The sequence below is a fragment of the Phocoena phocoena genome, chromosome 1 (assembly GCF_963924675.1).
Source record: "Phocoena phocoena chromosome 1, mPhoPho1.1, whole genome shotgun sequence".
NCBI lineage: Eukaryota > Metazoa > Chordata > Mammalia > Artiodactyla > Phocoenidae > Phocoena > Phocoena phocoena.
Window position 1 is genome coordinate 181655831 of NC_089219.1, and position 15358 is coordinate 181671188.

At 35.0% G+C, this 15358-nt stretch overlaps 1 protein-coding gene across 1 annotated transcript in view; it reads left to right on the forward strand.

Annotated features, from left to right (window-relative positions):
- The window catches only part of F13B (coagulation factor XIII B chain), a 38887-nt gene extending 23802 nt beyond the window's left edge, over positions 1-15085 (forward strand). Inside the window, exons 9-12 of the mRNA XM_065880181.1 lie at positions 1630-1830; positions 2558-2740; positions 13526-13736; positions 14866-15085. Of these exons, the coding sequence (XP_065736253.1) occupies positions 1630-1830; positions 2558-2740; positions 13526-13736; positions 14866-14899 (629 nt within the window). The 3' untranslated portion in view covers positions 14900-15085. The remainder of the gene's footprint in view (positions 1-1629; positions 1831-2557; positions 2741-13525; positions 13737-14865) is intronic.
- Positions 15086-15358: the final 273 nt, after the last annotated feature.

Consider the following 15358-nt stretch of genomic DNA (forward strand, 5'->3'; position numbering starts at 1 on the left):
TTTCAATGAACTGATTGTTCATAGCTTAGCGATTTTCCCATACCCATAAGAGCTTTATCTATATAAATTACATTATCAACTTGACAGGCATGTATATTGCAGCTATTTTTTGTTTTCCTCTTTTATTTATAGTGTTTTTAATATACATAAATTTAAGTTTTAAGTCAGCTCTTTCAGCATCTCCTTTGTGGTTTCTCTCCTTCAAGTCATTCTTAGTTTGCTGTTCACAGTCACATTCAGATATATCTTCACCTGTAGTTTTTCTGTTGCTCTCATATTTTCATAAATGATTTTGATGTTAAGCTTTTGATGATGTGATTGATATTGCATTGAATGGAAGTACAGTCATCTCTGAGGATAGAGACTGGACCGAAATTGTAAAGGAAAAGCTAGTAATGGAACAATCCCATAGGGAACAATAAGGTTTAAGGAAACCTATCATTTTCTGTCTGGAGCAATTGCCTCATGACATTTAGGCTTGGTGCCCACAGCCTAAAGCAAATACTGAGTGAAGATCATTTATTGTCATCAGGGCAAGAGGAGAGAGCTTTGTGCATCTTACTTGTCCTGTGGAACTGAAAATACTCTCACTACGAATGGGAAAGATGGTGCGATAAGGAGCAGCATTTCCCATCTGTGAATTCTTCCAGATGTTATGAACTTCTTAACCTCCCCACTGCTGGTCTTCCCTGCCCTTATCCTACTTCAGCCAGTCTGGTCTCATTACTCCTCCCCAAGTAAGCCAGGTGTGCTCTCACCTCAAGGTAGTTCCCCGCGCCTGGAATGCCCTTCCCGCAAAAAATGACTTGGTTCAGGGGCTTCCCTGGTGGCGCAGTGGTTGAGAGTCCGCCTGCCGATGCAGGGGACACGGGTTCGTGCCCCGGTCCGGGAAGATCCCACATGCCACGGAGCGGCTGGGCCCGTGAGCCATGGCCGTTGGGCCTGCACGTCTGGAGCCTGTGCTCCGCAACAGGAGAGGCCACAACAGTGAAAAGAAATGACTTGGTTCACTCCTTAGCCTTCTGCAAGTCTGTTCAAAGATTACTTATTTAAGCCTGTCCCAACCACCTTACCCAGAAGCACAGTCCCCCTTCCCCCACGCCTCCACTATTAATTTTCCTATCACACTTATTATATGTAGTTTAAAGATGGCCCCAAATTATAAGATCCATATATTTATTACATTTATTGTTGATTGTGTGTGTGTGTCTCCCAGTTAGAAGGTAATCTCCATGAGGGCAGGGATCTTTGTTTTATTCACCGACGAATATCAAGTGGTAAGTGTCCCACAAATATTACACAGTTAATACATTTTCTATTTGAAGATTTTATTTTATAGGAAGGAAATCAGGATGAACCTAAGTGGTTGTTGCCTTAAACAATATTTTTAATGTTTCAAATTAAGTGGTTTTAATTTATGATATGTTGAAGATAATACAAAATATATAAATTCATTTGACAGCAATAAAGTGTATCCTTTATCATGTATATGTGTGAAGAGCTTTAATAATGATAAATGGTAAATATAAAATACCGCTTTTGATGCCTGTCATAATTTTTTTTGTAAAAATATATCACTTTCATACTTGTGACATGAGTAAAGAATTGAAAAGACCCTTTGTTTTACAGAGCCGTGTACAGTTAACATGGATGACATGAGCAGAAATAACCTAGGGATGAAGTGGAATTATGAAGGGAAGATCTTACATGGAGATTTAATAGATTTTGTATGTAAACAGGGGTATGACTTGTCTCCATCAACTGCACCCTCTGAATTATCGGTGCAGTGCAACAGAGGCGAAGTGAAATATCCTTCATGTATTAGAAAAGGTAAAACAATAGTGCTTCCTGACAATTTCTTGGGTGACCAATATCACAGGTGATCAGTATGAGTTCAAAGGATAAGACCCTAAGCAATCCACCACCCTCATCATCTAATGTATAAAATTGGGAATGACCTGATCAATTTCCAATCAGCACATACCCTTAAATAGGATCTATGCTGACCTCTTTTAATTCTGTAAGTCAGTTTTATAAAGAGAAATCATGAGATTTTGTACATATCACCAGACTTTCAGAGGATGGATCACCCTCTTGTGAGCAATCAACAACCCTGTAAAGCATTGCTTTCCTCAGGGTTTGCAGGGCAGCAGTGTCTCAGAAGAGGGCTTAAGGTAGAGCGAGAGACTTTGTGTACTCCTCGGGCATGGGACTGTCACTTTTAATAAGGAAACAGGAAGAGAATGCATACAGAAAGCATGGCCTCAAGACGGATCTTATATGCTTTCACTTTTGGCAAATAGAAAGGGGAAAAGTAAAATCACAATAATTAATACTTTGCTAGTTTTAAACGTGTATTTAATATTATGATATACTAATTGCAATCATAAATTTTATGTATGAAGTTATTGCAGAAATGCTTTTGATATTTAAAAATTACTTGAGAGATGTCTTAAAAATGCTTTTACATGAAATGTATTGTTTTATTTCTGTAGAGATTATAAAAACACTGGCTGCCTATTGTAGCAATTCATTGCAGACTTTATTATTTTTGCAGAATCTAAAAGAACATGTGCATCTCCCCCACTTATTAAAAATGGAGTTATTAAGAGTTCAACAGTCAGGACCTATGAAAATGGTTCCTCAGTGGAATACAGATGTTTCGAGCACCATTTCCTACAAGGGTCTCAGGAGTCCTATTGTTTAGAGGGCGTGTGGACTACACCACCATTGTGTTTGGGTAAGTACTGCCACATATGTCTCTATTTATTAAAACAAAACCATATTTTTCACTTCCTCTTCTCTTCGAGTTGATATAGCACTAATATAAAATTTAAATTTTGCATTTTTGTTATTTTATTAGTGTGCTTGTTGAATTACTGGTTTCTACTCTTTCCTCTAGATCATAAATAACTAGAATTCAGCTCATTCTGACAAGTACTTTTTAAGTACAAACCATACATGAGGTACTGGGTTGGTAGGACCTATAGGATGGTTAAGCTGTGTGCTGTGGGTAACCAGTCTAACAGTGGTCATTCAGTGTTATTGGTGCTGTGCTAGAAAACACGAGGACAGCGGGAAACAGATATAGGAATGGTCCCCTCAATCTGAAAGATGATAATGCCTTGTTGATGAGGCATCCTAATAAAAGTAACACTATCTCCCAAAATTCTCAGGAGTCATAAAATAGCATATTTTTAAATGAAAAGAAAATATTTCTTTGTGTTTATATCTGACTTTCATTTATTTTCTTATCTTATTTCACTGTCTTGGACTTCAGTATAATGCTGAGTATAAGTGGTGGGTATCTGTGTTCTGATCTCATAACTAAATCTTTCAGTAGTTCATCTTTAAATATGGTGTTACAAATACGTTAAAAAAAATCAAAATAAAGATATAGAAACCACCTATTTCTATTTTGCTAAGAGTTTAAAAAAACCTTCAGTGAGTTTAATTTTAGCAAGATCTGTTGAAACAATCATATGATTATTACATTTATTTTTTTTCCCTGGAATTACATTGCTTCTTTTTTGAATGTTAAAGCAGGATTGTATTTCTGTAATAAATCCCACATGGTTGTGATGAATTATGCTTTTTATATATTGTTGGATTTTATTTGCAAATACTCTACGTAGGATTTTTGCAACTATTTTCATGAGGGAGATTGGTTTGTTATTTTCCTTTTGGGTTTTGTATCAAGTTTCTGCTAACTTCATACAATGGGTTGGGAAGTATTCCCTCTTTATCAATTCTCTAGATTTTGTCTAAGACTGGTACTATTTCTTCTTTAATAATTGTATGAAATCATCAGAGATGCCACCTGGGCCTTGAGGTTTTTTTTGAGGAAAGATTTTAATGACAACTTCAATTTGTTTAATAGATATTAGGTTATTATTCTCTTCTCTCAGTTTCAGTAGGAAGTGGTTTGTAAGAATGTGTCCATTATATCTAAATTGTCAAGTTTGTTGATATAACGTTCATGACATCCTTTTATGGTCTTTTTAATGCCTTTAGTGATGTGTCTTTTGTTATACTACTGTGAAGAAGTATGTCTTTCTGATATATCTTGCTGAGGGTCTGTAAATTTTATTGGTCCTTATAAGCAATCAGTATCTGCATTTTTTGATACTTTCATCAAATGTTGCTATTTCATTAATTTATATTCTTGTCTTTATTATTTCCTCTCTTCTACTTTCTTGGATTTATTTTATTATTCTTTTTCTAGCTTGTTTAGGTGTATACTTAGAGTACTAATTTTCATCTTTTATGTTTTTCCCTAAAAATGAATTTAAGGATATAAATTTCACACTGAGCATAACTTCAGCTTCATCCCACACATTTTTATATTTTTGATTTTTACTATCATTCAGCTAAAAATTTATAATACCCATTTTGATATCTTCTATGCACTCTGAGTTATGTAGAAGTTTATTTTTAAAATTCTAAACATTGGAGGATTTTCTAGTTTTCTTTTGGTTGTTGATTTCTAGTCTAAATCCATTGAGACATACTTTGAATTATATCTGTTCTTTGAAATTCACTTAGTCTATTACAAGCATATACTTGTTTCAGGTAAACCTTTTCACTGGAAATAAATTAATTTTGTCCTTGTTGGGTTCACTGTTGTTACATACATACCAAGTGAATTGAATTTTGTTTCTCATGTTACTAAGTTCATTCTTATCTGTCCAGATTTATGTTTGTTTGTTTATTTGTTTATTTTTCTACCAATTATCAAAAGTGGTGTGTTAAATTCTCTCACATGGTACATTTAAAAATATTTATCATTTTAGTTCTGTCAAATTTTGGTTATGTATTTTGATGCTATTTTATTAGGTGCACACAGATTGAAACGTTGAATCTGTATAATTTGAGTCTTTCTTTACCTATAGTAATGCTTTGTTTTTGTTTGGTTTTGCCGTAAAATCTACTTTAGCTGTACCAACTGGCGTTTGCCAAGTATTTACAAGGTGTACAATTTTTCATCCTTTAACTTTCAACTTTCTGGATTCTTACTTGTAATGTGTATGTCTTACAAGCAATATATAGTTAGTGTATGTAAAATTATACTTATTCAGTCTGACAGTCATTTCCTTTACAATGGATTATTTAGTCCATTTACATATTAATGTGATTACTGATATGTTTGGGTTTATAGCTACTACCTTACTATACTAGATATATATCCTATCTGTTCTATGTTCTGTTTTCTCTTTTTTTTAATTGTTTTCTCATGGGCAAATCAAATTTTTTGTTATACCATTTTACTCTCTCTTAGCTTGTGGATTATACGTTCCTGCAGACTTCCTTTAGCTGTTATCATAGAGATTTCATAATGCAAAATTGCCTTATTACAATTGAGTACAAATTCGTAGTTTTACCATTTCTCTAGGACACAGAACACTTTTATTTACTCTTCCCACTTTTTGTATTATTATGTCATGCATTTTCATTGTACATATAGTTTAAGTCCCAAAGATATATTAATATTATGTTGTCCAACAGTGTTCTTTTAGATTTACCCATATATTTATCAGTAATTTGTTCCTCATCTTTTCTTTTTTTTTTAATTTATTTTTTGATACAGCAGTTTCTTATTAGTCATCCATTTTATACACATTAGTGTATACATGTCAATCCCAATCTCTCAATTCATCCCACCACTACCACCCCCCCACCACCACTTTTCCCTCTTTGTGTCCATACGTTTGTTCTCTACATCTGTGTCTCAATTTCTGCCCTGCAAACTGGTTCATCTGTACCATTTTTCTAGGTTCCACATATAGGCATTAATATGCAGTATTTGTTTTACTCTTTCTGACTTACTTCACTCTGTATGACAGTCTCTAGATTCATCCATGTCTCTACAAGTGACCCATTTTCCTTTTTATGGATGAGTAATATTCCATTGTATATATGTACCACATCTTCTTTACCCATTCGTCTGTCGATGGGCATTTAGGTTGCTTCCATGACCTTGCTATTGTAAATAGTGCTGCAATGAACATTGGGGGTACATGTGTCTTTTTCAATTATGGTTTTCTCTAGGTATATGCCCAGGAGTGGGATTGCTGACTCATATGGTAATTCTACTTTTAGTGGTTTAAGGAACCTCCATATTATTCTCCGTAGTGGCTGTATCAATTTACATTCCTACCAATGGTGCAAGAGGGTTCCCTTTTCTCCACACCCTCTCCAGCATTTGTTGTTTGTAGATTTTCTGATGATGCCTATTCTAAATGGTGTGAGGTGATACCTCTTTATAGTTTTGATTTGCATTTCTCTAATAATTAGTGATGTTGAGCAGCTTTTTATGTGCTTCTCGGCCATCTATATGTCCTCTTTGGAGAAATGTCTGTTTAGGTCTTCTGCCCATTTTTTGAATGGGTTGTTTTTCTTAATATTGAGCTGCATGCACTGTTTATATATTTTGGAGATTAATCCTTTGTCTGTTGATTCGTTTGCAAATATTTTTTTCCCATTCTGAGGGCTGTATTTTCATCTTGTTTGTAGCTTCCTTTGCTTTGCAAAAGCTTTTAAATTTCATTAGGTCCCATTTGTTTCTTTTTGTTTTAATTTCCATTATTCTAGGAGGTGGGTCAAAAAAGATCTTGCTGTGATTTATGTCAAAGACTGTTCTTCCTATGTTTCCCTCTAAGAGTTTTATGGTGTCCGGTCTTACATTTAGGTCTCTAATCCATTTTGAGTTTATTTTTGTGTATAGTGTTAGGGAGTGTTCTAATTTCATTCTTTTACATGTAGTTGTCCAGTTTTCCCAGCACCACTTATTGAAGAGACTGTCTTTTCTCCATTGTATATGCTTGCCTCCTTTCTCATAAATTAGTTGACCATAGGTATGTGGGTTCACCTCTGGGCTTTCTATCCTGTTCCACTGATCTATATTTCTGTTTTTGTGCCAGTACCATATTGTCTTGATTACTGTAGCTTTGTAGTATAGTCTGAAGTCAGGGAGTCTGATTCCTCCAGCTCCGTTTTTTCCCTCATGAGTGCTTTGGCTATTTGGGGTCTTTTGTGTCTTCATACAAATTTTAAGACTTTTTGTTCTAGTTCTGTAAAAAATGCCATTGGTAATTTGATAGGGATTACATTGAATCTGTAGATTGCTTTGGGTAGTATAGTCATTTTCACAATATTGATTCTTCCAATCCAAGAACATGGTATATCTCTCCATCTGTTGGTATCATCTTTAATTTCTTTCAACAGTGTCTTATAGTTTTCTGCATACAGGTCTTTTGTCTCCCTAGGTAGGTTTATTCTTAGGTATTTTATTCTTTTTGTTGCAGTGGTAAATGGGAGTGTTTCCTTAATTTCTCTTTCAGATTTTTCATCATTAGTGTGTAGGAATGCAAGAGATTTCTGTTCACAAATTTTGTACCCTGCAACTTTATCAAATTCATTCATTAGCTCTAGTAGTTTTCTGGTGGCATCTTAAGGATTCTCTATGTATAGTATCATGTAATCTGCAAACAGTGACAGTTTTACTTCTTTTCCAATATGTATTCCTTTTTCTCATTTTCTTCTCTGATTGCCATGGCTAGGACTTCCAAAACTATGTTGAATAATAGTGGCGAGAGTGGACATCCTTGTCTTGTTCCTGATCTTAGAGGAAATGCTTTCAGTTTTTCACCATTGAGAATGATGTTTGCTGTGGGTTTATCATATATGGCCTTTATTATGTTGAGGTAGGTTTGCTCTATGCCCACTCTCTGGAGCGTTTTTATCATAAATGGGTGTTGAGTTTTGTCAAAACCTTTTTCTGCATCTATTGAGATGATCATATGGTTTTTCTTCTTCAATTTGTTAATATCGTGTATCACATTGATTGATTTTCATATGTTGAAGAATCCTTGCATCCCTGGTATAAATCCCACTTGATCATGGTGTATGATCCTTTTAATGTGTTGTTGGATTCTGTTTGCTAGTATTTTGTTGAGGATTTTAAAATCTATGTTCATCAGTGATACTGGGCTGTAATTTTCTTCTTTTGTAGTATCTTTGTCTGGTTTTGGTATCAGGGTGATGGTGGCCTCATAGAATGTGTTTGGGAGTGTTCCTTCCTCTGCAAATTTTCGGAAGAGTTTGAGAAGGATGGGTGTTAGCTCTTCTGTAAGTGGTAGAATTCACCTGTGAAACCATCTGGTCCTGGACTTTTATTTGTTGGAAGATTTTTAATCACAGTTTCAATTTCATTACTTGTGATTGGTCTATTCATATTTTCTATTTCTTCCTAGTTCAGTCTTGGAAGGTTATACCTTTCTAAGAATTTGTCCATTTCTTTCAGGTTGTCCATTTTATTGGCACAGAGTTGCTTGTCGTAGTCTCTTGGATGCTTTGTATTTCTGCGCTGCCTGTTGTAACTTCTTTTTCATTTCTAATTTTATTGATTTGAGCCCTCGCCCTCTTTTTCTTGATGAGTCTGGTTAATGGTTATCAATTTTGTTTATCTTCTCAAAGAACCAGCTTATAGTTTTATTGATCTGTGCTATTGTTTTCTTTGTTTCTATTTCATTTATTTCTGCTCTGATCTTTATGATTTCTTTCCTTCTGCTAACTTTGGGTTTTGTTTGCTCTTCTTTCTCTAGTTCCTTTAGGTGAATGGTTAGATTGTTTATTTGAGATTTTTCTTGTTTCTTGAGGTAGGCTTGTATAGCTATAAACTTCCCTCTTAGAACTGCTTTTTCTGCATCCCATAGGTTTTGGATTGTCGTGTTTTCATTGTCATTTGTCTCTAGGTATTTTTTGCTTTCCTCTTTGATTTCTTCAGTGTTCTCTTGGTTATTTAGTAACATATTGCTTAGCCTCCATGTGTTTGTGTTTTTTTTGCTTTCTTCCCTGTAATTGACTTCTAACCTCATAGTGTTGTGGTCAGAAAAGATGCTTGATATGATTTTAATTTTCTTAAATTTGCTGAGGCTTGATTTGTGACCCAAGATGTGATCTATCCTGGAGAATGTTCCGTGCGCACTTGAGAAGAAAGTGTAATCTTCTGTTTTTGGGTGGAATGTCCTATAAATATCAATTAAATCTGCCTGGTCTATTGTGTCATTTAAAGCTTGTGTTTCCTTGTTAATTTTCTGTTTGGATGATCTTTCCATTGGTGTAAGTGAGGTGTTAAAGTCCCCACTATTATTCTGTTACTGTTGATTTCCTCTTTTAGAGCTGTTAGCCATTGCCTTATGTATTGAGGTGCTCCTATGTTGGGTGCATATATATTTATAATTGTTATATCTTCTTCTTGGATTGATCCCTTGATCATTATGTAGTGTCCTTCCTTGTCTCTTGTAACATTCTTTATTTTAAAGTCTATTTTATCTGATATGAGTATTGCTACTCCAGCTTTCTTTTGATTTCCATTCTCATGGAATATATTTTTCCATCCCCTCACTTTTAGTCTGAATGTGTCCCTAGGTCTGAAATGGGTCTCTTGTAGATAGGATATAGATGAGTCTTGTATTTGTATCCATTCAGCACATTCAGCAAGCCTGTGTCTTTTGGTTGGAGCATTTAATCCATTCACGTTTAAGGTAATTATCGATATGTATGTTTCTATGGCCATTTTCTTAATTGTTTGGGGTTTGATTTTGTAGGTCCTTTTCTTCTCTTGTGTTTCCCACTTAGAGAAGTTCCTTTAGCATTTGTTGTAGAGCTGGTTTGGTGGTGCTGAGTTCTCTTAGCTTTTGCTTGTCTGTAAAGCTTTTGATTTCTCCATTGAATCTGAATGAGATCCTTGCCGGGTAGAGTAATCTTGGTTGCAGGTTCTTCCCTTTCATCACTTTAAGTATATCATGCCACTCCCTTCTGGCTTGTAGAGTTTCTGCTGAGTAATCAGCTGTTAACCTTATGGGAGTTCCCTTGTATGTTATTTGTTGTTTTTCCCTTGCTGCTTTCAATAATTTTTCTTTTTTTTAAATTTTTGCCAATTTGATTACTATGTGTCTCGGCATGTTTCTCCTTGGGTTTATCCTGTATGGGACCTCTGTGCTTCCTGGATTTGGTTGACTATTCCTTTCCCATGTTAGGGAAGTTTTCGACTATAATCTCTTCAAATATTTTCTCGGGTCCTTTCACTTTCTCTTCTCCTTCTGGGACCCCTGTAATGTGAATGTTGTTGCGTTTAATGTTGTCCCAGAGGTCTCATAGGCTGTCTTTATTTCTTTTCATTCTTTTTTCTTTATTCTGTTCCACAGCTGTGAATTCCATCATTCTGTCTTCCAGGTCACTTATGGGTTCTTCTGCCTCAGTTATTCTGCTATTGATTCCTTCTAGTGTAGTTTTCATTTCAGTTATTGTATTGTTCATCTCTGTTTATTTGTTCTTTAATTCTCGTAGATCTTTGTTAAACATTTCTTTCATCTTCTAGATCTTTGCCTCCATTCTTTTTCCGACGTCCTGGATCATCTTCACTATCATTATTCTGAATTCTTTTTCTGGAAAGTTGCCTATCTCCACTTCATTTAGTTGTTTTTCTGGGGTTTTATCTTGCTCCTTCATCTGGTACGTAGCCCTCTGCCTTTTCATCTTGTCTATCTTTCTGTGAATGTGGTTTTTGTTACACAGACTGCAGGATTGTAGTTCTTCTTGCTTCTGCTGTCTGCCCTCTGGTGGATGAGGCTATCTACCTCATCTTTTCTTGTTTCTCATTTTTTGTATGCCTGAAAAAATTAGTTCTTTATTATTTTCTCAGTTTGTGTTTGTCTGCAAATCTCTTTATTTTTTTTCTCCTTTGAGGAATATTTTTGCCTGATATAGAATTCTAGCTTGTCCATTATTTTCTTTCAATGCTTTAAGGATGTCATTTCATCCTTTTCTGTTTTTGTACTTTTTGTTAAATAGTCAAAGACCATTTTAATAGTACGTTTTTGAAAGTAAGCATCTTTTACTCTGCTGCCTTTGAGATTCTCTTTGCCTTCTCAGTAGGTTATTTTGGTTGGACATAGATGTTGGTTTCTTTGTGCATTTTATTCTCCTAGTTGGTAGGACTTCTTGAATCTGTGACTTGATATCTTTCATAGGTTTTGGAAATGTTTGGCTAATGTCTTTTCAAATATTTTTAACATTTTCTCTTTCCACTCTTTCTGTGATTCCATAAAACACATGTTACATCTTTTTCCAGTGTCCCCTGTCTCTTAAAATCAATATTTTCTTTCCTTTTATCTTCTCATTGTTTCAGTTTGGTAATTCTCTGCTGATATATTTTCCAGTTCATGAATCCTCTCTTTAGATGTGTACAATCTGCTTTAAACTTGTATACTGAGTTCTCAATTTCAACTATTATCTTTGCATTTCTAGAATATCCATTTCATTTTTTTTTGTAGATTTGAGTTGTCTGATGAAAGACTTCATCTTAACATCTATTTCTTGACCATATTAGTCGCAATTATTTATTTTTAACTCCTTGTCTGCAAATTCCAATATCTGGATCATCTGTAAGCTATTTTCTAGATCCATTTCTTGCTATTTCTGTTAATGGTTGATTGAATATCAAATATTTATGTGTGGATAAAATTTTAGGATCTTGAGACAATGATGCCATCTTATTCCAGACAATACTCATCCCATCTTCTGGCTGATAGTGTAGGGAAATTTATTCTCTATTCAGTGAGAGACAAAGCTTTCTCTAAGCTTATTTTCAGAACTTTGTTTGCTCCTGCTCATAGAATGTACCCTGCAGGGTTCTTCACTAGAGTTTGGTGTGTATACCAAGGTCCCCCTTCCTGCCTGGCTCTGATATTCCTGGGAGATGGCCACTGCTCACTGTAGCTTTCCATTCACTTCAAACTGAGCTCCTCATTTTCTCTCTGCACAATCAAGAATAGGCAGATGCCCCCCTGGCAAAGCCAGGGCAGAGTATCAAGCTCATTTCGTCATACCTCCCATCTCTCTGGGCTCTGACACGTCAAGTCCTGGCTGTCTTGGCTGACCCACTTTTCTATCCTCAACCCCGTGGGATTTCCAGCAGCTCTTCTGGCTCTGTGTTTGTCACCAGCCCATCTGTATCTAGTCTCTCAGCTTGCGCTGAAAGTCAACAAAGCCCCAAGAGAAAAATGGCACAGAGTGTGGAACTCATCTTAATGGGCTTTTACCAGACCCTTAGCCTCTGGAGTACTGCCTGCCTTGAAAATGCTCTGATCCCTTGAAATACTTGCTTTGGGTCTGTTTTCAGAGTTTCTAGTTCTTAGTAGAAGTGCTGGTCTGATATAGGTTACTGTCATGGTTGAGAGCAGAAGTTCCGTAAAACAATTTTGAACTTGTTTTAATTTAAATTGCATGTTTTGTAGAACATTCTAAACAATAGTACCATTTGATCTCATTTTCAAAACTATTTTTCAGTGACTATAAAGATCCTGTTAGACTCTTTCTAATCATTCCCGTCATTTGTTTTCTATCTATAGCGTTTCTAGGATGACATCTGACACACAGGCCTTCACTTGAGAACGACTGAATAAAGAAGTATTTTAGCGTGTCAGTTGTATGATTCATTTGCTCTGTTAGCAACTCTGGACCTTTTTATTTATCTCAGAAGCAACTGCTTGGTGCTCAGTCATCCAGGAGGCAAATATGAGCACAAGCAGCCCCATTTTCTGACATGATTTGACATTTGGTATTTTAAAAATACCAATGTTTTTATCAAGGAAAAGAAACCAGAGAAGTTTGTTGGGTGTCCTAGTTCTTATCTTAAGTTTTAATTTTGTTTTGTTTTAATGCATAAGGAAGAAGGACACAATAATACTGTCAATGCTTAAAATTTAAAGCATCTCAATCCTATCTTAATAATCCTTAATAACTGAAATTTAAAAGAGAAGAAACTGTTAATTACTTTGGATATACTTTATACATCAGGTCATAAATTCTGAGTCAGTGTCAAGACTCTAGCTTGTTTCTACATTTCCATAAAATATTATCTATCCAACCATCAATGGTTCGTCTCATGGGTGTTTTATTTGCACTTTCTGAAGAAGAAAAAAGAAAAAGAACACTATTTCAATGACTATTATTATTTTTTTTTTTTAAAAATTTTATTTATTTTTATTTTTGGCTGCATCGGGTCTTTGTTGCGGTGCGTGGGCTTCAGTAGCTGTGGCTCACGGGCTTAGCTGCTCCGCGGCATGTGGGATCTGCCCGGGCCAGGGCTCGAACCCGTGTCCCCTGCATTGGCAGGCGGATTCTTAACCACTGCGCCACCAGGGAAGCCCTCAATGACTATTATTAACTATTAATGTTTTTTAAAAAACACCTTTTTTGCCTTCTGTCTTTGCAAATCTTAATGGCAAAAAGCTCAGTAACTGGCAGGACATACCCTTTTTCCAAATTCAGGGCAACAGAGATAAATGGCAGGCTGTTTTCTGTGAGCTTTGAACATATTTTCTGACTTGAATATGAATTCTAACTTACTTGCTGCTCTAATGCCTGGGAATTTTAAGGTTATTATGAGAAAGCAACACAATGATTCCCGTTAACACTGAGAGGTATCAAGATGGTTTTCCTGGTTTTTTATTTTTTTCAGAGCCTTGCACATTATCTTTTGATACAATGGAAAGTAATAATTTGCTCCTGAAATGGAGTTTTGACAATAGGCCATATATCTTGCACGGCGAGTATATTGAGTTTCTTTGTAAGAGAGATACTTACATTGAGTTTCCTATTATCGGATCGGAATTGAGAGTGCGATGTGACAGAGGGCAGTTAAAATATCCAAGATGTATTCAAAGAGAAAGGTAAGGAGAGGCTTGTACCTGCAACTATTTTTTTTTCTGTTCAGGTTGTTATTCATGAGATTCATTATGTTATAAATTTCAGAAACATTAGGTTCTACAACAGTCCTACTTTATGGTCATTATAAAGGGGAAAAAAATCCCGTTGTCTTTATTTTTTTAAACCAAGCCAACTCCTAGACGTATTAACTAATTCAACAAGCTTTCTGAGTGGTCTAAAGTCAAAGCACTGTTTGCCATTTGATATTTGTGACTCTTTGGCAATCGGGTAAATAAATCAATTTGAGCAATATTTAAATGTGGAAAAATTAACCTACATGTTCTGAGATAAGAGAAAATCACATTTCCTCCCATTTCTCATTAAAAGTTCGTAATAATGATGGGAAACACAGTTGTACAAACTTGATACTGAGGGAAGAGCATGTCAATAACAAAGATTAAAATTATGGTATTTGTTTTCAGGAACACGGTTCTATATAAGAATTTGGAAGTTATTTCTCATAGGAATTTTTAAAATATATTTTCTACTACTTGATCAATGGAAAACAATCCTGTTCTTTTCTTAGAGAAATGTTAAAAGAATGCAATAAAATAATGTAATTCATTTTATTGGGTCAGAGTTTTGCCCCCTTTGAAGATACAGTATAAAATGGGAATTATACTCTAGGTTCAACTAAGAACATTTTTAAATGACTTAAAAGTGCATGTGGTACTCTTCTAATGGTTATAAAGAATGAGCTGTATGAACTACATAAGGACAGTTTTTTAGATACTTGGAACATTCTAGAAAAAAAATTCATAAGACACACACAAGTGGAAATCAGAGTAGAAAAATGTATGTGCTATTTAAATTTTTTATTATATCTTGCATTTCCTATTTCTAAGAGAAAAAGGAATAAGTAACTTAGATAAAAAATTGTAGAAAATGGTGTTAGTGTAGTTAACGACATTGAGTTTTTAAAAAGAAATTGGTGGTATAATTTACCAGGGATGGTTACTTGCTTTTATCAGTACCTCATTAAAACAAGAACCAGTTATATGAAATATTGAAGGGCTAAGACTGTAATAAATACTTGACCAGAAATGATGCTTATTTCAACCCCCACCTTCTCTCTCTTTTTTTCTTATCAAGGATGTTGTCTTATCAAGAACCCTCAAGAACATGAAAATGAATGGCAAAAAGAAGAACATTTTTGACACATCATAAAATCCTTTATAAAACATAATTGTTAGAAGAAAAATGTTGAATTAAAAACCTCTGATTTTTTACTTGCATGAAGATTTGAATCTAAACTGTTTACGCTGGACATTTTCTTTATAAATAAAAGCTACACATGCTATTGTTCCACTTCTGGTTTGGATGACTTGACATGTGACCTCATCTTTGCTGCATGTCTTTCATCTATTAAAACATCAATCTGCACATCAAAATATTTCTGGTTCCTAATGCCAGTTCACTGGACTATATTGTCTTCAATATATGTGCAAAAATTCACACGTCTTTAATCGTCTTTGTTAATATCAGGGTTTTCTGTTACTTTGAGTTCAATATTTATTCAAAAGAACCAGCCACACTAGAGCTGAGAAACTATACATCATGTTAGAGGATTTACTTTATTAAATGA